The following is a 25,744-nucleotide window of genomic DNA, read 5'->3' on the forward strand; positions in this document are numbered from 1 at the left end:
TTAGCATTATTTGAGTATGAGTTTATGTCAAAAGTGCATTAACCTTTTTTAGCAATTACCCTTCTTGGGTCACATGCATACATCATTAGTTTCATTAGTCTTTTTGAAAATACTATCTTTAGTTTCTTTTCTAAGCTCCAAGAGGTTCTCTCTTTACACAAAAATATGATTCCTTCCATTAAATTTAGTGTTTTGCTTTGTTGAAATGATACGTGTGAAATAGTAATTGCTTTGATTGTTTGACGTTTCCAATTGTGTCGACATCCGGGTCGGGGTTCTAATTCCAAATGATAAAAAAGAGTACTTTGGGCCAAGATTGATATTAAGGCCCAATTAATTAATTAATTGTGAGATGAGCGAGACGAGATGCGAATTATTTCAAATCTCGTTGTCAAGAATAAAAGAAAAGAGCGGAAAAATCAATTGTAAGGGCGAGATGGGTTGCGAATTTATTCAAAACCCGTTGTCGAAAGAGTGAAAAATGACTAAAAATGAAAAAATAATTACCAAATAATAATAAGTCTCGGATTTTAGAGACAAATAATTGTCTTTAACGCTAGATGAGCTTTAGACACGTTTCAAGACGTTTGTTTCGATTAAGAATGCGGTTACGCATCTTATTTCGAGACGTTTTTTTTATGACTCAAGGATGCGGTTACGCACCTTGGCCGAACTCGTTTTAATAATTAATTTTGTTTCGAATAAGAATGCAGTTATGCATCTTACTTTGAGACGCTTAAAAGATTCGGAATGCGGTTACGCATCCGAGTTAAAAAATAATAAAAGGGTTTAAAAATAAAAGTTCAACAAATAAAAGTACGAGCAAATCAAGGCTCGGATACATAATATATCCAAATTAATTTAAGCTAAGTATAAGTCGATAAAGCGCAGGTGCTAGAACCACGGGACTCTAGAATGCCTAACACCTTCTCCCGGTCAACGAATTCCTTCCCGGTCTTTTGTTTTCGCGGACCATAATAAAAGAGTCATTTCCTTTTGATTAGGGATTCATAAGGTGACGTGGAACACCAAAACTCAATTCCAAGTGGCGACTCTGTAAGTAAATAATCCCTATTCAAAACCGTCACTTTAAATAGAAAAACCCTTTAATAATAAAAACCTGAGTGCCTACGCGCGGAACCCAAAAAAAGGGGTGTGACACTTGCCATACGTGAGGTTTTTGGACCGGTAGTCCAAACGCCTAATGGTGTAAAACCAATTGGCCACAAATGGGTCTTTGTGCGGAAAAGGAATGAGAGAAATGAAATTGTGAGATACAAGGAACGCCTTGTTGCACAAGGATTTTCTCAACGACCCGGTATCAACTATGAAGAAACATATTCACCCGTTATGGATAGCATAACATTTCGATATCTCATCAGCTTAGCTGTACATGAAAACCTTGAAATACCTCTGATGGATGTGGTTACGACTTACCTTTATGGCTCACTTGATAATGAAATATATATGAAAATTCTGAAGGATTTATAATGCACGAAGCAATTAGCTCAAAGTCTCGGGAGATGTATTCAATCGACTACAAAGATCGTTGTATGGTCTAAAACAATCCGGCGCATGGGTACAATCGCCTTAGTGAGTACTTGGTAAATGAAAGTTATATAAATGATGCCATTTGTCCATGTGTTTTTATTAAGAAAACAAAATCGTAGTTCATTATAATTGTTGTTTATGTTGATGACATAAACCTAATGGAACTCGAGAAGAGCTCAAAAGGCAATTGAATATTTAAAGAAAGAATTTGAGATGAAAGATCTCGGAAAAACAAAACTTTGTCTTGGCTTGCAGATTGAACATTTGATAGATGGGATCTTTATCCATCAATCTGCTTATACCGAAAAGGTTTTAAAACGATTTTACATGGACAGTGCGCATCCTTTAAGTACTCCAATGGTTGTTCGCTCACTTGAAGTGAGTAAAGATCCATTCCGATCTCAAGAAGAGAATGAAGAGCTTCTTGGTCCTGAATTACTATATCTTAGTGCAATTGGTGCACTTATGTATCTTGCTAACGCTACAAGACGACATAGCGTTTCTCTGTTAATTTTCTAGCAAGATATAGCTCTTCCCACACAAAGACATTGGAACGGAGTTAAGCATATATTGCGATATCGAAGGGAACTAGCGATATGGGTCTATTTTATACTAACAAATGTAGTATAAATCTTGTTGGTTATGCGGATGCGAGGTTATTTATCGATCCACATAAAGTTCAATCTCAAACAGGCTATCGTTTACATGTGGAGAAGTCTTGCTATATCATGGCGATCTACAAAGCGATCCATTGTTGCTACTTCTTCAAATCATCGAGATAATCACTATTCATGAAGCAGTAGAGAATGTATGTGGTTGAAATCGGTGATACACTTCATCGAGAGAAAGATGTGGCTTGAAGTGTGATACAAAAATACCACGGTATTATATGAAGATAATGCGCATGCATAACTCAATTAAAGGAGGTTTCATAAAAGGAGATAGAACGAAGCACATTTCTTAAAGTTATTTTTCACGCATGATCTCGAGAAGAATGGTGATATTGATGTGCAACGAATATTCAAGTGACAATCCTGCAGATTTGTTCACCAAATCTTTTGCCAACTTCAACTCTTGAGAAGATGATATTCAAAATTGGAATGCAAAGACTCCGACATCTCAATCTTGGTCTTCATCAGGGGGTGTGAAATACGCGTTGTATTCTTTTTTCCTTGACCAAGTTTTGTCCCATTAGGTTTTCTTGATAAGGTTTTTAATGGGGCAGCTCTCAAAGCGTATTACCAGATATGTGTACTCTTTTTCCTTCATTAGGACTTTTTCCCACAGGGTTTTTCCTAATAAGGTTTTAATGAGGCACATCATCTATTAATGGACATCCAAGGGGGAGTATTGTAAATATTATATTGTATGTCCATTTTACTTGGCCACAAAGTTAGTTTGGTCATTAAGTTTTTATGGCTTGTCCTATAAGCCTTTTTCCTTTTCTATATATAGAGGAGCTTGTTTGTATTGGAAAATATAGAAAGGAATACACAAAACAAAACTTCGTAGAAACAATTGACATAGTACTACTGTTTCCTATCTCTCTCTCTTCGTGTATCTTTTGCCTTTTTAATTTGAAGCTTAGTCTTTATTTTATATCAAATTACAACATTTGTAGGTCCAACCACTAATTGGCAAGTGCGAACTACTTGGATGATAACTCAAAAAGATCAAGTACGTGCGTGGAAATTAATATTTGGGATTTTTTCTTTTTTCTCTATTTTGTTTTTGAAGTTCATGGCACATATACGTTTATAGATATAGAGATAAGTCTCTTATGTTAACACATAAACAGTAGCAAGAGAGTAATTCTCTCAATGTAAGAAGTAAAATGTTCAGTGAGGAAAAATAAGAAGTGGTATTGTTAGGATCGAGAACTCGGGTAATGCGGAATTTAGTCAAACAACGTTATAATGATAATAACAAAGACAACTGTAAGTTGATAACAACGGCAAGCAAAGAAAATAAATGAGGCACAAATTTAACGTGGTTTAGTCAGTGTGACCTACGTGCACAAGCGGAGAGGAGCAATTTCACTATATCAACAATAGTACAACACAGTGTACAAAATTACACTAAATACTCTAATGACCCCAAACGTATCCCAAGAGAATAACCTCACAAGATCACTCCAAAAGAAGGGTTCATACAAGTGTTTCCCAATACCCAACTCTCTTATAATAATACTCTAAAAGAAGAGAAGATGACAGAGAGAGAGAAGCTCTTCAAATTGTTTTTTGGTGTGTCTTCAACTATGGGAAGCTCTTCTATTTATAGCAAGACGTGCTTGGTCTCCAAGTTTGTGATGCCATGGGTAGTTGTAGCAGGAGGGAGAGAGGGTTCAATACCCGATTTGAGAACCAGGTAACCTAGCATCCTCACCCATTGAACCCACCACACATATGTAAACTTGATGCCCAATTACACAATCTTCCACTTGGATTCTTGCTAATAGGCTTATGCCTATATCAAAATGAAGGCCATATGACAAATCTCCACCTTGGCCTAATTTTGAGTGATATAGTAATTTTGCTCCACCATCTCCGCTAAAGCCTATATGGGCTAAATCATCCTTCATAAAAGGCAATCAAGTTCAAGCAGAGCTTGAACTTGCCAACTGGAAGAGGCTTTGTAGACATGTCGGTAGGGTGGTCTCTAGTGTTGATCTTTTGAACAGAGACCTTTCCTTCAACAATAGTTTCCCGAATGAAGTGATACTTGATATCTATATGCTTCGTCCTCTCATGATACATCTGATCTTTAGTCAAGTGAATGGCCCTTTGACTATCACAGAAAATGGTAATACTACCTTGGTATAAGCTGAGTTCACCAAATACCATTCAACCATAAGGCTTCTTTGATCGCCTTAGTCACTGCCATATGTTTTGCTTCAGTAGTAGATGAAGCTACTACATGTTGTAATGTAGCTTTCCAACTAATAGCGCAACCACTAATGCAAAATACATAGTTTGTTAGAGATCTTCTTTTATCAAGATAACCTGCATAATCTGAGTCTACAAAACCAACCAAAGAGTTAGTATTTCTCCCAAAATACAAACATGCATTTAAAGTACCTCGTATGTATCTGAGAATCCATTTCACAGCCTGCCAATGTGATTTACCCAGGCAAGGCATATACCGGCTTACCATACTTACAACTTGTGAAATGTCTGGACGTATACACACTGTTGTATACATAATACTGCTGACTGCACTAGAATATGGTACTTGTGCCATATACCTCCTCTTGTTCCTCTGACTGTGGTGATTGAGCAGCTGATAACTTAAAATGAGCAATAAGAAGAGTACTCACTGCTTTAGCATCTTTCATGCCAAACCTCTCCAAGACTTTCTCCAAGTACTTATTCTCGGTCGGGAATATCTTATTGGCTACTCAATCTCTTTTGATCTCCATGCCAAGGATTTTCTTAGCTTCTCCCAAATCTTTCATTGCAAATTCACTTTTCAGCTGACTTTTCAAATTGTGAATTTCTGTCGAATCCTTAGCAGTAATGAGCATGTCGTCAACATATAACAATAAGTAAATAAATGAACCATTATTTAACTTTCGGAAGTAAACACAACTATCATACATGCTCCTCGAATAACCATGACCCAACCTAACGGAATCAAACCTCTTGTACCATTGTCTTGGAGACTGCTTTAATCCGTACAAGGATTTCTTCAGCAAGCAAACATGATCTTCTTTTCCTTCAATCTCAAAACCTTCAGGTTGATGCATGTATATTTGTTCCTCAAGTTTGCCATGTAAGAAAGATGTCTTAACATCAAGCTATTCTAACTCCAAATCATACATAGCAACTAAGGCAAGAAAAACATGAATGGAGCTATGTTTAACAACAGGTGAGAAAATATCATTAAAATCAACTCCCTGTACCTGACTATAGCACTTTGCTACTAATCGGGCCTTATACCGTGCATCTTCAACCCTTGGAATGCCATTCTTTTTCTTGAAGACCTATTTGCAACCAACAATTCTCTTTCCTGATGGTCGCTTTACAAGAGACCAAGTACAATTCTTGTGGAGATATTCAACTTCTTCATTCATTGCAATCAGCCACTTGGATGAATCAACACCAGAAACTACTTCTGAATATTTTAATGGTCCTCCAATTTCTTCAGTTTCCTTTGCAACTGAAAAAGCTAATGCAACATAATCTCCATACCTTCCTGGTTTTTGAATTTGTCTCCTTGGTCTGTGTGTGGCTATGGAATACTCATTTGGTTCAACACGGAGCTTCTTACGGCTCAACTTCGGAGTTTCAAGCGTATTTGGTTCCCGGTTGATGAGCTTGGCTCAGAAGGAATGCCAAGCTCAACCTCCACCTGCTCATGTATACCTTGCTCTTTATTCTTATTACAAGAATTAGAAGACTTTTTTCTGGGATGTAACATAGAGGATTCGTCAATGGTTACATCTCTGCTAATTATAAATTTTGGTGACTTGGGATCAGGATACCAGAGTTTATATCCTTTCACCCCAGATTCATATCCAAGGAAAATACACTTCTTAGCCCTTGGCTCTAATTTTCCTTCATTCATATACATGTACACCGGATAACTAAATTTTTTAAAAATCGAATAATTAGCGAGTACGACCACATTTCCTCCGGAGTCTTAAAGTTCAAAGGTGCAGAAGGAGCACGGTTGACAATATAACAAGCTGTAGAGATAGCTTCTGCCCAAAAGCCGTTTGTCAACCCTGTATTTGAAACTTAGCAATGAGCTCTTTCCAAAAGAGTTATGCTCATCCTTTCTGCAACACCATTTTATTGAGGGGTCATCCTCACAATGCGATGCCAAGCATTTCCTTCATTTTTGCAAAATTCATTGAACTCATCATTACAAAATTCCAAGCTATTATCTGTTCTAAGCCGCTTGACCTCTTTTCCTATTTGCTTCTCAATCAAAACTTTCCATTGTTTGAAAGTTAAGAAAACATCACTTTTATTTTTCAGGAAATAAACCAAACTTTCCTTGAATAATCATCAATGAAAGTTAGCATATACAGCACTTTTGACTTTTGACGGGGGTACGAGAAGGACACAAAGATCTGAATGAATATAATCCAAAGTACCTTTTGTTCGATGAATTGTTGGAGATTTGAAGTTGACTCTTTTTTGCTTCTAGAACACACAGTGTTTGCATAACTCCATATTTCAAGTACTTTATCCACATAGGAGACCACTTTTGCTGAGAATGAAAAGACCTTTGTCGCTCATATGCCTCAATCGCATATGCCACGATTTGGTGATGTCGGAATCGGGTTGATTTGATGTGAAGCTATGACACACGTAATGTGATGGATCCCAATAAACTATACAACGTAACAGATCTGCGTGCTTTCATTATCACCAGAGCACCTAGAGAGATTTTCAGAACTCCACCTTCACCTGTATATTTGCACCTAAGATATTCTAGAGTGCCCAATGAGATGAGATTTTTCTTTAAGTCAGGAACATATCTAACATCGGTGAGAGTTCTCACCACACCATCGTGCATTCTGATTCGGATTTGTACCTTTACCAATAACTTTCCATAAAGCATAGTATCTCTTATATGTTTACTAGAATTTTCTGGAAAAAAAAATGAAGCTACACGTGTTTAGTAGCTACTTAAATTGGTCCAAAGGCAAAAGCCAACCAAAATGGCCCACAATATACAGTACAATTTTAGAAACTATTTGTACAATAAATTATAGCAGTGTTCGTCCTCTTAACTCTCACTTCTATATATTAGTAAAATGACTGAAGAAGGGAAATAAGCAATAACACAGCTTGATCCTCATCTTTAACTTCAGCATCAGTATTGCTCAAATCCATAAGAATGGAATCAAATGCATCAAGATGTGAGGGTATAGAAGTAGGGGTGTTCATGGTTCGGTTTGGGTCGGTTATTGATTAAAATCATAACCAAACCAATTTAGTCGATTTTTAAATGTCTAAAACCATAAACAAACCAAATAAAATAATAACCACCGGTTTGGTTATTGTCGGTTTGGTTCGATTTTTTAGTTTATGACTAGCAGCCATGAGACTTATCTGTAAAACATTAAAAAATTGAAAAAGAGATGTCTTTTTGTTGGTTCAAACGATAACTTTTATTTATAGTTTAAGGTGAAACATACATCATAGAAACATTTTCACTATTAGTGATCGGGTAGTACTCAAGTTACTCAAATTGCTAAACTATTACATATAGAGCTAAAAATTAACTTAGTAGTGGCTGCACCATTTGTCATCATAATACACATACCTGGAAATAAAGTAGAACATAGGATCTTTTAGTTGTTGTTACAAACATACATATTAATTAAACATAAAGACTACTTAAAATTAAAATTAAAATTAAAATTAAAATTAAAATTAAAATAGAAATAAAAGAACTTTGTGCAATGATCCCAAACTTTGGGGCGATTTACTTGCATTTTGCCCTCAATTCTCCCATTTTATTAAAAAAACTTTGTGTAATAATTCCAAACTTCAGATGTTTTTCTATCATTATCCTCAAGGCTAGGATCTCGACTACAAGGAGTTGTTCTTTTCTGCTTTTTAGGAGGATTACCCACGGAAGAAGTATTAGGGCATTACCATGTGCTTGAGTTGCAGCAAATGCTGATGCTACTGAAGTATAACCTCCAAATCTGCAACTTCTGTCCTTTTCATATGAAAAATATTAGAAGTTTAGGACTCATTCAGACAAGAAAAAAGAAAGGTATAAATTAAAAAAGAAGAAACAACTTAAAATCAAATGGCTGACAAAGACAGGCTAAAAATTTAAGTTAAAGACATTAGACTCTAACGTGAGCTTCTATTAGTAGGTTTACACTTAACACTTAAAAGAGTTAAAAGACTTAAAGACATGGGCTTGGACATATCTTTAAAAACATGGACCTTAAAAACATGGACCTTAAACAATCATGTGAAATAAATAGAACAAAAATCAAAGTAACGATTAAAAGGTATAAAATATTTATAATTATTTATGAAAAAATAATATTGTACATATAAATAATTATAAAATTTATGTATATAATTTATCAGTTTGGTTCGGTAATTTTTTAATAGAACCATAACCAAACTAAATATTATCGATTTTTAAAATTTAAAACCAAATCAAACCAAACCAAAGCAAATGTCGATTTTTTTTATTCGGTTTGGTTAAATTTTCGGTTTGGTTTTGGTTTTAACCAAAACCGTAAACAGCCCTATATAGAAGTACCTTCAACCACATGAAATATGTAAAGTTTTTGCTTCAGGTAAAGTCTATTTTCCACTGTTCTTTTCATATACAGGGTTTTTAGTTCTTTCCACATGCCTTTGGCTGTGGTTTCTGCAGACACTTCTCGCAAAACCTCATTTGAAAGATTTTAAATAATACCTGATTTTGCCTTTTTGTCTATGACGGCAAACTAGGAGTCCGTCATACTTTCTAGCTTCTTCTCCTTTCCTTGCAGTGCCATATCTAAGCCGTCCTGAATTAGGATAGCTTCCATCTTCAATTGCCACATCCCCAAGTTTGCACTTCGGTCAAATTTCTCAACGTAAGTCTTTGTTACAGTCATCTTTGGCTACGAAATTAACCGGTTAGCTGCGGCTCGATACCAATTTGTTAGGATCGAGAACCCGGTTAATGCTGAATTTAGCCAAACAACGTTATAATGACAATAAAAAAGACAATAGTAAGTTGATAACAACAACAAGCAAAGAAAATAAATGAGACACAAATTTAACGTGGTTCGGTTAGTCTGACCTACATCCACAAGTGGAGAGGAGCAATCTCACTATATCAACAAGAGCACAATAGAGAGTACAAAATTAGAGTAAATACTCTAATTACCCCAAAAGTATCCCAAGAGAATAACCTCACAAGATCACTCCAAAAGAAGGGTTCACACAAGTATTTCCCAACACCCAACTCTCTTACAATAATACTCTTAAAGAAGAGAAGAAGACAAAGAAAAAGAAAAAGAAAAAGAGAAGCTCTTCAAATTGTTTTTCGGAGTGTCTTCAACTATGGGAAGCTCTTCTATTTATAGCAAGAAGTACTTGATCTCCAAGTTTGCGATGCCATGGTTAATGTCATGAACAAATGTATCCACCCCACATATTAAAACTTGGTGCCCAAGTTCAATCTTCCACTTGGATTCTTGCTAATAGGCTTATGCCTATATCAAAATGAAGGCCATATTACAGGTATTATAGTGAGATGAAAAAAATTAAAAAAATTTATTCGATATTATCAAATATAAAAAATCCTTATTATAGTGATATTATTTTACTCATCTCGGACCGTTGAAAACAAAAGACCTAAATTAACATACTAATGACGTAGCTAAACATATCCCCTACCTGCCATTTTGATTAGTTTAATGTATTATCGACTTTTTTACCCCCCCCCCCCCCCCCCAAACACACACACACACACACACACCAAAAAAGAGACTTTTTTCTCAATATTTTCCGGTAGATATATATTTTTTTTATTTTTTTATTTTATACCATAAAGCTCTACCAGAAAATAATGAGAATCAGTCACCATAGTCGGGGGCAATTATTTTTCCCCTCGCTATCAAGAAGCAAGGATGGCAAAATGTCTTTCTTTTCTCATACATTGGTTAGGAAGGAAAAGAAAGGTTTAAATAAGAAGAAAACATTTTCAAACTTCATTCTCTTTTTGCAGGATCAATACGGCAAACTAACTTTTTCCCGCGAGAATTTTACCCCTTTTTTCACAACCTTCTTATTAAAGAAACACAAAAATGTATCTTCGTTTCACTACAAGAAGCAGATATTTTTCCCACCGAAATTTCAGTAGGAAATTTATGTTATAAAATAAGATTTTTTCCGCCTCATTCCCACCGAATCAGCTCACTGGAAAAACGCATGGTGAGAAACGTGTTCTTATTGAAACGCTGGGAAGCTTCCTAATTTTTTCGTGTGCTAATACTACTATTTAGGTTTTTACCACCGACATTCAGTGAAAATAACCACTGAACATTTTTCAGGGGGAAAATAGAGATTTTTTAATAGTGTTTCTTTTCCTTAAGCTTCATAATAATAATTCAATAGGATCAAATTTCAACCAGCCCAGATCTCACCTTTTCCTATTCCAATAATAGTAAATTCCTTGAATAACTTTTATTAGGTAATCGCAAAAGTTACACACAACGGTACAAAGAATAACAGAATTAAGCATGAGCCAATGAGACCTGTGCCTTAATGAGGTCTTTCATGCTGTTTGAGGAACTATTTATTTGCAAAGACAAAGTTCCAATATAATATATATATTCCAAACAAAGAAACTCTAATAAGCTGAAGGCACACCATTGTAAGAATCACCAAATGCTGCATTATTGCCTGACCTTGAAAATTCCATCCACAAGACAGAAGCAACCTCGAGTTGTTTTTTACTCAAATTTGGTGAGACAATCTCAAGATTTCTTGTAAGAAATCGGAGTAAATGCATGTATTTACTACTATTGAAGACATAATTAAATAAATAAAAGCATGTACACTCCAACGGCTTAAGTTTTTAAATGAAGTAGGTTACATAATTCAACATGATACAAATAGAGTTTGAGTTTCACCACTGCCCTTCGCAATAAAAATATGTGAAATTTTGTACCATCTCTAATAACTGAAACTTATAGATCATGAACGAGTTAACATAATTCAACATTGCTTTTACGTTTTCATCTTAACCTTTTTCCCTTTATAACTGCCTCCGGTCTACTCCTGCATTTCCACTTGGTCCAACAAACATATTGACATTATTTTCATTCTTTGCTACCTTATAAGAATCACTAAGCACCATCCACATACCCCACCTCCTGCTTTTCACTATGATCATATGTCATCAATATTTATTTTTTGAATATTTGTAAGATGACGTCATCAACATTTATGTCCAAATTAACAACGAAAATTAATGGCTTGAGAAGTAATTTTACCGTACAAGATTTATCATCATAGTTGATAGTTTCCTAGTGTGCGCGTTTTGAATCCAGCAGCACAGTAGTCAAAGTAGTACTCCCATGCCCTGATGAACTTGTCATTGAATCCCAAAGCACGAATTTGGCTAGTGACACAGCTATTAATGGTCAAGTATCAGCATCTACAAATGATCAAGCTACAAAAGATTCCTGAAGGAAACAGTTTTAACTCAGCACAGAAGGTTGCAGACATTATTCTGGTCTTGTTACCTTTGATTTTTCAAGAAGTTTTTCTGCCAACATCTCAGTGTCTGATAGAAATGAATTCCTATCTCTTCCAGGTGCACTACACTGCATTTCTATCATTTATCAAATTCTTTCATAAAGAAATGCTTTTGAAAGAATGAAAAACACGCTAGTGCGAAATCACAAAATGAACTCTTTGTTACCATAGTCTGGATGCAGCAGCCATGGCTGATGTTACTCGACTTAGTGCAGGCAAGCATCCACCTGCGAATATATACTCGGTTATAAAGCCTGGCCTATGCCTGTGTTCGTCATACATCACGTCTGGCACTGAAGTGAACTAAAGAAAGTCAACACTTGTGGAAAGCAACATAAATAAACAAGTGCAAGAGAAAAGTGAAAGAAACAGAAGGGGAAAATATAACTAAGTGGAATGTGTTAAGGGTCACTATAATCAATTACCTGCAGAACTAAGTGGAATGTGTTAAGGGTCACTATAATCAATTACCTGCAGAACTAGAAGCCCATCTTCTGCCAAAGCAGACACACAGCAAGTAAAGAATTCCCCTATGAACTCATGACCAACATGTTCTATATGCACTTGGTGACCAACATGTTCTATCATCTCGCTGAAAATAATAATTATTGCAATTGTAACACTGGCTCGACATGTAATGGGTAATACAATATGTACAGATGTAGATGGATAAAAGCTCACATTGATATAATCCTGTAATATTTTTCCTTATTTGGCATTTGGCGATTGTCACATAGGAGAACCGTAATTTGATCCTGTTTAAGATTACGATGAATTATATTAATAGATAACACTAGCTCTAAAATCTCCCAAATTTGGCTTCAAGTGTTAGGCAGACTTTGTTCTCCTGTTAATGATATATGGACAATTGTGGGAATGCAAAGGACAAAGAAGCATTTTAGTTAATTTCGTGTCATCTTTGGCCTGACTTCCAGCCTAGTTTGTTCAGGAGTTCTTACTGTTTAGAAGCAGAGAATGGAAGAAGGTTTAGTTCATTCTTTTTTTGATCAGGTAACAAAAAGGGGAAGAACCCCGTATACAAGCAGTATACAAAAGAAGAGAACCTACATAAAAAAATATGGTTCTCAACAACCTAGACCAAATCCCATATAAAAAAGGCACCTCATGGATACACCAAAAGGAGACTAAAGAAAATAAACCATTTTGCAACTTTACACAGTCTTGAGCAGTCCCTTCAAAAGCTCTCTATTTCTCTCTTTCCATATGATCCACATAATGGCTAAAGGAGCTACCTTCCATGCCCCTGAGCTCTTCTTCCCTCTCCCAGAGGCCCAGTTATGCAACGCCTCCTCCACTGTGCTCATATCACCCATTGCAGCCCGAACTATTGGAGAGTAATCATCCACAGCCGTGTAGCCACTGGACAATGAAAAAGAAGATGATTAACATCTTCTCCATCACCTTTGCACATAAAGCACCAATTGATATAATTGATCCTCCTCTTCCTCACCTCACTGCTAATCACTCGAAGAAACTGACCTTCCTAGGCACCCTGGGGACCCAACTAGAGCAGAAAGGAAATACAGGTTCCCTCTCAACTCAATAACCTCTCATAAAAGGATTTAACAGTGAACAGACCATTACTATTCTCTCTCCATCTCCATACGTCGGGAGTGGCCTGCAATATGTTCTGCCTATACAAAAGCTCAACCAAATTATGAAATTCCCCCATCTCCCAATCCTGTAAATTCCTCCTAAATCTCAGATCCCAGTGTGCTTCCCCTCGTTAACCATACAAATTTCTTGGACCGTCATCTCTTTTTGGCACAAAACTCTATAGATGTTGGGAAAAGCTTCCTTCAACTTGTCTTCTCCACACCATTTGTGCTCCCAAAAACTAGTTCTACGTCCATCCCCAACTCTATGAAGTGGAATTTTCTAGTAGTTTTATGATTTGCCTCAGCCTATAATAATTATATTGTAGTGTAAGCTTCATGTTAGTCATTAGCAAATTTTGAGCTTCCATAGACATTTTAAGTACTATACCTGAAGGCCTGCTTGCTCAACTCTCAACTGTGCATACTCCCGTTGCTGCTCGGAGAGAGTTATACCAGTATATTTGCATCCTGTTTGCTTGACAACTTCCACAGCAAAACTTCCCCAACCACATCCAATCTCTAAAATGTGATGTTCCTTGCTAATTTTTGCCCAAATAGTATAGTATCAGACCAAAGTATGCCTTAAATTTATGTAGAAACGGGAGAGATTTTTACGTCGTTGATGAGTTACCTTTCTAATAAGAACAGAAATCTTTCTCAGCTGTGCATCTTTCAGGTCTTGATCCTCACTCTAGAAAAAATAAGAAAGAAAACTAGATCATTGTGGAATGAGATTAAGAACAGGAAATGTAGCTCAATATAAGAGGAAAAAAAGTGGCTAACCTTGAATATTGCACATGAGTATAGCATTGTCTCATCCATAAAGAGTGAGAAGAATTCATTACTCTGGAAAAACAATTAACAGGACAATGCTTATCATCTATACAATGGCAGCCCTTTTTACAAAATAACAACTGGAAAAAATATGGCCAGGATTGAGAACTTCAATTACCAGGTCATAATGACGAGCCTAAGTCAGGATGTTTAGATTTGAAACATGACGAATGTAATATTTTGCAATGAAAGTGCTGATGTAAAAAGCACTGGTGTCCACCAGCCTCTGGAGCCATGAAAATGATAAACTTTAACATATGAACAGAAATTTTTGTTTCTTGATTTCGGGTCAGTAAACTATTTTACCTTTCCTTGCTAGACCTTTTAACAGGTGCTTTCAAATCTCTGTTGGCAGTAAATATCTGCAAAATAATTCGGGAGGCTAAGTACCAACTGAAAGCTATTCAAAGATATCGAGTCATTTCCTTACCATGATAAGACTAAGAAAACCTTCATTCTTATCAACGAAACAGAAATCCCCATGAATAAAAGCATCAGCAAGGCCTATGTCAGCTTGAGTTGCAACCTGTGAGAGATTATCTATGTCACAGAATATATCCAGATTGGGAAAATTTATTTTTTTTATTTTTGGGGTGGTATTTTTTGATTGCTTGTAGGGGCAAAAGAAAATTTCAATTTACCTTCCAGTAAAACAGTGTACTATGAACTCTAAGAGAAACTTTGAGAGAGCATTTCCTCTCTGTTCCTTGGAAGGTAAAAATTGTACCTCCTTCTTCTAACAAGCTGCATATCAAAACGCATAAAATTATTATCCAGATATCTTAAATTATCAGAAAAAAAACTCAAAAATCTCTGCAATAAAATAAACCGCGATTCACACGTGATTTGTTTTGCAGCATGAATTTTGACTTTGTATATGAGCTTTCAGCCAAAGAGACTGGAATAAAAGAAGTGTATTTACTAAAAAAATTAGTCGGTCTGCATCTCGCTACCATTCAAATAGCAAGATCACAAATGTGATAAAGTAATACAAGGTAAAACTATCATAACTCACATTATGCATCCTGTTTGAATGAAAATTTTGAAAAATCTAGTAACGATGAGGCATGCTCCAGTTTCAGGCCAAGTTGGTACCATATGCTTGGTGTTGCCCAGAATACTACAATTCCTTCTAAGCATGCCATCTGCAGCAATCACACTTGCAAAGGCGGATCCAGGATTTAAACTTTAGGGGTTCAATCTTTTAAGATTTTTAGTTGAACCCATTATATTTTAAAAGTTATGGGTTCATATCTACTATTTATCAAAATTTCAATAATTTTTTGCACATAAATTTATGCTCCGCGTCGAAAGTTAGGGGTTCAATTGAACCCCCACCTTTAAGGCTACATACGCCCCTGCACACCTGCCTGACGAGGAGCAAAAAGGTAGACATTCATCCACAGGAGACAAAAGGGATAACAAAGGCTGAAAAAAACTCACAATTGTTTTCAGTGTAAGGTGATACTTAAAATATCTTGAGAAGTAGTACTACCTTTTGTCCATTCTCATGCAAGCCATAGCCTGAAAGTATTGAAACAAATACATGTCAATAAGCAGTGAAACACAAAGCGGAAAATAAAGTCTGTGCACTAAAGGGAAGCAAATACAACAGTTAGAACAATTCAAGCTACAAGTGTTACCAATAGCTTTCCTTTAACCTATGAGAAAAGAAGGTGGTGAATCAAACAAGACATTAGGTTGTTGTTCTCAGTCGCTGGCATCAAGTTGAAATGGAAAGAAAAAAAAAGAAAAAAAAAAAAGAAGTGAATGAAACTCTCTTTGCAAAGACAGCTGGGTAGCTAGTTAGCTAGTTTAGTCCTCTAAATATCAATGGCCCAAGGTTATTTCATCTAATTAGAAATCAGAGTCACTTTATCCATGAGGAGTCAGAATAATCTCTTAAAACAGATTCAAACTTGTAAGCTGCAATTTCCCAGGACTAACAGAGAGAATTAATTAAAAGTCCAAAGAAAGAAACTTTATTGTTACATACAGAGGGTGAACGTGGGATGCTTTGTGCACCGGATTTTTTTTATTTTTTTTTACACGGAGGGTTCTGCAAATAATTTAAGTGACAATAGTGAGTGTGCAATCCTTCAAGTTTCAGTTAAAAGGAACTGGTTCTCTAAATTGGACATGATAGCAGGTCACAAAGGAACATCTATCTTGAAGCAACTCTCCACACTCTGCAAAACAAGAGACTCATACCTTGATATACTCCACAAAACCATATTCCACTCTTCCCTTGGATTTGATGTAGCTCACATGAAGCTTTTGATGCAGCAACTGACGGGACTGGGTGGCTTGTTTTCCACTTAAGCAACGTATGCTCTGATGTGTGAGGAGGATCGAGGGTTACGAGGTAAGGCAGCTTTGAGTCACCAAGATTCTGTAAATTTAGACAGCTCATACATTAAGAGAGCAGTTACAAGGGAAAAGACCCCACTGAAGAACATTGTCTTCTACTTTCTATAGAAGGAAGGTCCTAACTCCTAAATGACTGTATTCCATAAAAAACCTGGATTATATTGAGCCAATATGTCACACATCCTCTACTATTCATGGTTCCAAGAAAGTTAAAAGCACTCCATGCTGCCGGGTCGCGAGGCTGGAATGTGTTGTCATGATGAAGGAAAATATCACTGTCGTAGAGGAAGAGAAAATGACTTTGCATTTAGACATCATAAATCTTATTAAGACTGGACCGATCCACCAACTCACTTCTTTCAAACCAGGCGGCAAGATAAATAAGTTAAAAAGAATTTGTCTAGAATATGTACCTCTTCAACATGATATTCTGCCCTTTTAAGTAGTGCTCGCGGTTGTGGGTAGAATTGTAGAAGCGGAATTACTAACTATATTAATCTTGGTGTAGGCCCCGTAATTTTCGAGACTGCATTATGCTTAACGAGGGTCGAATGTAGAAAAAGGTTCAGATGGAAAACACTAGAGCAAACACAATAAGTGTACAAAACGTTAGAAAATCGACGAACTGGCACCAATCCAGTCCCTGCCCCAGAAGAGCGCTGGCAACTGATGGCAGAATTGGGCGCCATCCTAGTGCCCCGAGCGCTGAAACTGAGTGGGAAGTTGGGTGCTTTCCCAGCGTACTGTGATAGCTGGGCAGTGGCCATGGAAGGCGTCATTCCACCGCGACGTGCCAGCTGCGGCGGCCCACTACCATTATAAAAAGGCCATGTCGGAGAGAGAGAACGTCAATTGGGGTTTGAGGGTCTAGAGGGAAGAACTCACGACCAAGACACCAAGTACACTTGAAGGTATGATTTTTTAGCCCAACTACAGTAGATTGACATTATTTAACACTGGTTATAACATTCATATCGGAAACTGCCTCTCTACCCCACAAAGGTAGGGGTCACTCGTGCCAGAGTAGGAGATTAGTGAGACTGTTGATTCAGCCACTATGATAGAATGCCAGGTAAGGCAAAGACGCAAGCTAGCTAGAACCTTGAACCAAGTGGCACTTCAGGGATAGGACACAGCCGATCAGGTTGAGATCATCTGCCATACTGATCATATAGTAACGTATATCAGAATTCAGTCAGAGTCAAATGGTACTCCAAGAAAAATATGGAAGAAATATGTTTTAGAATATTTAGAGAATTTCTATTCCGCAATTGCTTTAACTGCTTTTAAATGTTAGTTTTAAAATGCTTTTAGAATATCATATTATGCATTTATGTTTAATTAAGTCAAGTTCCAGCCTCAGGGAGGGAGTCAATGATACCCGCTGAGTGACGAGGAAGTCGTACTCACATTCTATATATGGGAACCTATATTGGCTATGTCAATGTACAGGTGCTGCAGATGGTCGTATCACACTCTAGGATCTCTATCACATCGAGAAGCTTATTTGGTGATTAACTTTTGCTACCGTGGAGACACATTAGTTCTTCATTCAATCCATTATGTTATTTATTTATTTTGACGATGAACAGGTAAATTCATGTCTTGTGCAGTCCGCTCATTTCTGTCAGATAGAGGCTTCGTAAATAGTTTTTCAGAGTTGGGTTATGGTTCTTTTGCAACAGTATTACAGTTATCAGAATAAGTTTTGAAACTCAGACTTTTAATGGAAGTTATGAGTCCATTTCAAATTGCATTGTAATCGAAACCGACTGTTGAGAAAAGGAAAGGTTAGAAAAGGCTAAGAAGGTCTGCTCGGTCAAGTTAAGACATGAAGAGGTCACGACTTATTCATAAAACGGGTCATGACACTTGGCCTCAAGTACCATTTTCATATTACCACAAAAAACTAGCAGGTTTTTAATTGACTAAAACCAGTCACCATCAAAACATACATTTTAACTAAACTTCACTGAAGCACAAAATAGAGCTCTTCTGGTAACGGAAAATAAAAATACGAACATGGCTATACATTTATTACCTTTTTTAGAGGAAGATAAATCACATTAGTGATGTCAGTCTATGGATGGATTTTCAGAAAAAGATAAAGTAAAATTAAAGAGAAAAGCTAGCCAAGGAGTTCAAATAAATGAGACAGAAGTACCTATAGACATACTGGAAAGCACCCAGTATTCTTGTTTCATCATCTATTGCCTCTTTGCCTAACATTTTCAGAGTATCTGGTGCATGTGCAGCCATTATGCATCCATCAAATACTTCTTTAGCACCATCATTGCAAGCTATGGTACAACCTGCAAGGGCTCCTTTCTTTTACAGTTAGAATCAGGAGTAGTTTATAGCTATGTGATGGTAACACAATACAGCTGGTTGAAGCTTTTCCCTCAGATAAGAACCAAATAACTCTATCTACATCACTATCACTTGAAAAGATATCAAGATATCATAATAAATGAATATAAAATAAGAGACACTTGTTCTTATACAAATCAACAAGCTAGAACCAAGACAACTTAATCAACGGGTTGATTTTTTATCTTCAGCCAGATCCAAATAGAATGTCTTTTTATTCTCCAGTTAGAATTCCTTCACCCCCCCCCCCTCTCTCCTCCCCCTCCCAACCAAAAGGAAAGACCTTTTATACTTGTGATTAAATTGGGAGGATATGGTAGTACAAATAGAGGGAGTATGAAAGATGCGGATTAGGAATCCTAACAAGGAAACAACAAAGTGAAGACAAAAACATTAATGGATATGCACACGAGGCCGTAACCTAGTAGTCAATAAGGTGGATGCAGGTCCTGGAGACAAAAACACTAGGTGTATTTCTTTCATTCACTAGTTGCCAATATTCAATGGAAGAAGTTCCAGACACAACTGTTGTTTAAATTAAAAATAAAAAACCAATGTACATCAATGACACCATTTCCATCAATTCTGGTTTTGCCATTACAAAGGACAATTTCCAACACATAAAGTGATAGAATTTTTTTCATTTAGTTAATTGCCCCAGATAATAGCCAGTCTTTTTCCAACAGATATATGCCTTTTTTTTTTTTTTTTTTTTTTGTACCGAGTCACGATTTTATAGCCACCAGAAATGGTACAAAGAGAAGGAGGATTAGACCTTCAGGAGTAGTGAAACAGGAAGTAACTAAGAAAAATAGTTACAACTGCAAAAATTTGAGCTGTCAAAAAAAATCATGGCGGCAATAAAGCTGAGATTGACCTAAGGTGGTTCAAACACAATATGCCTTGGTCTTCTCTTCTTGACTCGGAATGAGGGCATATTAAATCTATCTACGTTGAAGAGCCCTCTAACTTGAGTAGGCAGTGTGCTGACCTGGAAGTAAATTTGTACATCTTCAAAAGTGTAACTCAGGGCAGCCAGTTTGTCAGAGACTTTATTGGCTTCCCTGAAGCAGTGGTTAATTACTATACTGTTGTTAGTGGTCATCTTACAGTTCCTTTGCAATATCTGCAATGATTCCAAGGAGAGGTCCAAAGTTTTTGAATGCAATTGACCAGCAAAAGTGAATCAGACTTTTCCCTCGAATGAGATTGAAACCATTCGACAAACACCAATTTTGACCAAACAAAAGAGTTTAGCTTCAATACTGGTTCTAATGACTAACGGATGGAGTATGCCATGATGAACTGACCTGTTGAGCTCCTCACTATACCTCCTCCACCACATAGACCATTGAGAGACATGAACCAGACTGTTGATTTTGATATACCTGCAAGGAGGTTTTATCCATCTTACCAGAGTAGAAGAGAATTCATTGAGTTTGAGATCAAAAATTGAAATTAAACCATCCCAAATCTCAATAAACTCAGCATTTATGAATCTGGTCTTGAGCTGTTGGAACATATTAGCAATAATAAAGGTCCTCGACCCTGTCAGCGAAGGGGATTCATGTTCAAACCTGGAGTTGCATCTTGACCTCCATAACTCCCATACAATATATAAAGGCATGATTTTCAAGACAAAGGAAGCTATGGAGTTCTTGGTCTTTTTGTTCCAGAAATTGATGAAATGGGCTCTAGTAGAAACTTGACAGTTTTGTATACCACGGGGATAGGTAAAAGAGTACCAAATTTGGCTAGCATAAGAACCATTATTAAAGAGATGGTCATTGTTTCTGCAATTGGGGATCATACCATTCCCAGAACAGCAGCTACAAATGGAAGCCAAATTAATGCCACATTTTCAAATCTTATCAATGGCAACTCTATTATGAATAGCTTTCCAGGATAAAAAAGAAACCTTGAATGGGACAGTGGAATTCCAAAGTTTAGAGTCTAAAGGAGCATAATTTCTCCTCTGTCTAGGACTCTTCCAAGCTGTAGCAGTAGAGAATTTACCTGTAGAAGAACAGGTCCATATAGGAGAGTCTGCATTAACAGGATTCAAAGAGATAGGAATCAGATTCACTAGTTGTTTAATGATGTCACTAGGTTGCACTTGGAAGAAGTTCCAGTTCCACTGTCCATTAACAAAAACATCTCTAATTTTAATGGATTCCCCAGGGTCATCCTCTTCATCTCTCCTCAAATGAAGGGGTCCAAGATAGGACCAATTATCATACCAGAAATCCAGATTACCTATCCCACATTTCCAAAGAATATTCTGCTCAACTTTGTCTCTAAGATTACACATAGCTTGCCAAGAGTGACTTTGCCCGGTTTTCCACTGAATGGTAGAAGGATGAAAACCTAGGCAATATTTAGCTCTCAAAAAGCTAGCCCATAGAGAATTAGTAGTTCTAAAATTCCACCATTGCTTTGCAGTAAAGGCCAAGCAAGTATCCTCAAGACTTCTGAAATTTGTTCCTCCTTCCTCATAGGGGAAACACATGTTGAACCAAGAAACCCAATGATGTTTACCACCATTTTCAAGCCCTGACCAAAAAAATCTGGCCACATATTTTTCAATCATGGTGATTGTCCCTTTAGGAGGGTGAACAGCAGCAAGGATGTGAGTATTAAGAGCTACGAGCACATGTATAATAAGAATGGCTCTTCCACCAGTAGAAAGAAATTTCAGATGCCACCCCTTCATCTTGTTAATGATCTTAGTGACCATGTCATTGAAAATGCAAAGAAGCTTTCTTCCATTGTATAAAGGGCATCCTAGATACTTCATAGGAAAGTGATCAAATCTCATACCTAAAGTTCTGCCAATCTTTCTAATGACATACGTAGGAGTGTTTTTTGCCATAGTGAAACAACTCTTATATATATATATATATATATATATATATATAAGAGGAGAGAGTCTTGAGGATAAGCTTCAGAGTCATATTCCCTCCATTACAGAATATAATAGTATCATCTGTAAAAGTAAGGTGATTTCCAACAGATATATGCCTATCTACTATTATTACAAAAGAAAAACACAGTTAACTCTTGCAAGAAGCCATAAATAAAACCAAACTAGACCTTCTTCATTTGTAGATGCATATTTTACTTCACAACCAGTTCTTACTTGGCAGCCTCTCTTCTCAAGTTCCTCCTTAACCTGCATTTGATGCCCCCACCAAATCACTCTCAAGAAAGTGAAAATTGGTAGCCTGAAGTTTTCCACAGGGAAATTGTAAAAATGTTGTGGTGTCCATGAATAAAAAATCACCTTGTTACATATGTATGTGATTGCCATCTTACAGTTAGCAATTGAGGGAGACCAAATAGCTATAAAGAAATAAAGAAAAGCACCCTTAGGCACAAGATAAAATGATATGGGTAATTCAAATTCTATTTATTGCATGCAACACATTCTCAATAGGCTATAATCTACACAAGAAGTACGTTAATTGAACAGCAGATAAGAGACAAAAACCTGCAGAAGATGGTGGTCGTGGCAGAATGAAAAAATGTAATAAGCAGAAAAGCCCAATACTCCTGCTAAGGGACAGGACCAGATTGAAGCACATATTGGAATCTGTGGAACAATTTGCTGAATAAACAAGAAGGCCAATACAAGTATCAAAATCAATAACTATGACAAACAGCATTTTCACCAGATAAGCATTCTGAAATAACTCTGAATAGCCATGTGACTCAATATGTTTCATTGTGATCAATGTCAGGGTTATTGTCAAGTGCTTCGAGGTAACTGCAAACAATAACAAATCAACATGAAATGAAATTGATTACTGATAAGAAGTCACATAAATAAAGATAAATAAGTAATTGGTACCTTATGACATCCTGCTTGAATCTGCTAATTTCTCTAATCATTTGCCAAAAGTATGGATTCAACAAATTCTTCTTCTGTGCAAACAAACTAGAGAATCCATTCCGGGTACCCCATTCATAACCACGGCCTTGGTCTAAGCTCACTGAGAATGACATATCAGAGATCTCCATATCAACTCCAAGGCACACAAAAAATTCCATCATGTTTGGATAATTTGCCTGTCAAAACACCATTTCAGCATCCACATATACTCAATGTTATCAAAAGCAAAAAGCAGAAAAAAGCTCTAAGGTCTTTGGGGCTTTAAGCGTAAAGCTCAAATAAAGCATGGGCTTTAATGAGAAAAGGTTCAAATGGAGAAAAATTATAAACATATATGTTTAGTCCAAGACTAATAATTATAAAATATTTTGAATTAAAAATATATAGATAGCAAAAAAATTGAAAAAAATTACGATAAAGTGAAATATCAATTGTTTAGTGTCTCCTCCTCGGGCAGGGGCGGATCCATGTGAAGGTTCGGAATGCCACGGCACCCGCACGCCTCGGTTGAAACTTTGTTTGTGTATATATATATATATATATATATATAAGAGATAGGTATTAGACGTGCCATCAGGAGTACAAAAGGGCGTTTGGTGCCACTGGCGAAAGTCCAAATATTTAGTTTGAAGGCCGGGAGTTTGATTCTTACTCGCTATGTTTGTTTTGCTCTTTGCTTTTTGCAAGTTCAAATGCGGCTTCCTTCCTTAATACTTTGCTGGTAAGAACGCCTCTTCCTTTCAGTTCTCTACTTCTTTATTTTCTTTTTCGTATTTTCTTTTAACTTGCTATTCTTTTATTAATCTCCGTAAACTCTTTTTTGGTTTAATTAATTTTAAGTTTTTCAACATCTTCTTTCTTTAAGTACTAGTCTCTGGGTACAAATTTTGCACGTGTATCCCATATAATGAGTACTAAATTTAAAAAATCACATTAATACTATTAGAAAATATGTTTGATAGTAAAATATAAATTTGAAAAAAAAAAAGCTTAATTTTTTTTTAAATGATGAATGTTGATCATATTATATTTTTAAAATTCAAAGGGTTTCTTTTTTATCTTTCACCAAAGTCCGAGCTAAATGAAGATGACTGAGTCGAGGCTACAATCCTTAAACCTCAACTATATGTATGTAACAACACAATGAAGTATGAATATATTGATGGAGTGATTGTAGATGGTTTATATAGGTTCAGATTACTAACGTAGAAAGTTTTTTTCTTTCTCAAAGTTTTAGAGAATAAAGCTACTTATCCGTGCAAAAAGAGAATGCTTTGGAATCATTAATATCAGGATATCAAAAAGAGAACATAACTAAACAAATCTGCATATTCGATAAATTTGTCTACTATACATCGGAAAGATGCATCTGAACCGAAGCCCATAAACAAACCAACCCGTTTATTGGCACCCGGAGTCTTCAAATCCTAGATCCGCCTCTGTCCTCAGGAGACACTCATTGACAAGAAAAAATATGTCTTAGAGTCTTGATGACTACATTGAAGACACACTAAGCTTAGGCGAAGCGCTTATCATGTTTTGAGCCTCGCTTCAGGGCTTAAGCGTGCTTTAAGCACGCCTTTGACAACACTGCATATGCTCACTCCAAAAAGATGGGTTTAAAACAACACTGAATATAACCATTTCCAATTTAATGCGCAAAAGAAGCATACACAGAGCAGAAATATTATCAGGAGTTGGATTGAACAAACCATTAATTTTACCCATAGAAAGTGAAGTAACCTGTCTATTTAGTTTAAATCAAAATTGAGTTTAACGTTGATCATATACCTTCTTTTTTGACATGTCAACTGCCAAGGTATTATTTTGGTTCAAAGTACATTTTAGAAGTGCATGCTTGAGGTTTGACCTCCACCTACTAGGGTGTATATCCAATTGCTACGCCATTGTCTGTCCTGTCCCAATTTTTGAAATCTTAAGACAGTTGAATTCTTGAACTCGTTTTTTATGGTAACTTCCATATGATTTTGTCTCAAGACAGATTTCACCTAAAAAGTTCATTTGCCGATGCCTTTTTTTTTCTTCGTTTGCGGCAAAACTGATAACATTACTACTGTGTTGGCTGCGTTACAATTTGTCACGCTGGAGACCTTTCATATATGAGTGGCCCTTTACCATTTGAATGGAAAAAAATACTGTAATCTTTTTAAAGATTTCTTGTGTAAAAATAAATAGTTTTATAAAAATAATTTATTAAGACTACGAAACCTATCGACCCTCATACGGTGACTCTAGTGGTTATTTACTGATTAATCCAGTATTTTTCTTAATTTGCACATTTTCCTTTTTTTTTTTTTTTTTTTTTTTTTTGACAATAAACGACTTTACTGTATTAATGCATAAACGGTCTCAAGGAGTTAAAAAATGCAACAACATCGATTCAATCCAACTAGGAAAAAACGTAAAACTCCAAGTAACCTTACGTATCAACGAAATAGAAAACTTGGTTAAATTATGCGCTAGCATATTCCAAGTTCTAGGAATATATACAACATATACGTCTTCAAAGAAACTCATAAGCTTCCAGATATCTTCACAAGTAGTCTCTATCTCCCACGAAACTACACTTCTTTCCACCACAGTTTTTGCATCTGTCAAGATTTGCACTTTTGACCATCCATTTTCCTTGGCGCTCTCCAGTGCTTCATGTATTGCTAGAGCTTCAGCGGTGATGGCATTCCCAACAAATTGAATTGGGGTAAAGGCATGAAGCAAATTACCACAGCTATCTATAGCTGCAACACCAATGCTTGCCTTCTTTTTTTCCTTTTGCAAGCTTGCATCTGCAAACATAACAATGCCATCTTGTGCCACAATAATATTTTTACTGAGTGGCCCCCGTTTTT

At 36.3% G+C, this 25,744-nt stretch overlaps 1 protein-coding gene across 1 annotated transcript; it reads right to left on the reverse strand.

Annotated features, from left to right (window-relative positions):
• Positions 1 to 11,543: 11,543 nt before the first annotated feature.
• Positions 11,544 to 22,163, reverse strand: LOC132061430 (uncharacterized). The gene is given in 19 exon segments (XM_059454254.1): positions 11,544 to 11,655; positions 11,780 to 11,860; positions 11,959 to 12,095; positions 12,264 to 12,384; positions 12,474 to 12,547; positions 13,800 to 13,962; positions 14,044 to 14,102; positions 14,195 to 14,257; positions 14,364 to 14,431; positions 14,434 to 14,471; positions 14,552 to 14,607; positions 14,676 to 14,771; positions 14,887 to 14,989; positions 15,261 to 15,405; positions 15,737 to 15,769; positions 16,457 to 16,637; positions 16,767 to 16,890; positions 18,780 to 18,927; positions 22,079 to 22,163. Coding segments are annotated over 19 exon segments (1,887 nt in total).
• Positions 22,164 to 25,744: the final 3,581 nt, after the last annotated feature.

This window comes from Lycium ferocissimum, chromosome 1 (assembly GCF_029784015.1).
Source record: "Lycium ferocissimum isolate CSIRO_LF1 chromosome 1, AGI_CSIRO_Lferr_CH_V1, whole genome shotgun sequence".
In the NCBI taxonomy this organism is placed as follows: domain Eukaryota; kingdom Viridiplantae; phylum Streptophyta; class Magnoliopsida; order Solanales; family Solanaceae; genus Lycium; species Lycium ferocissimum.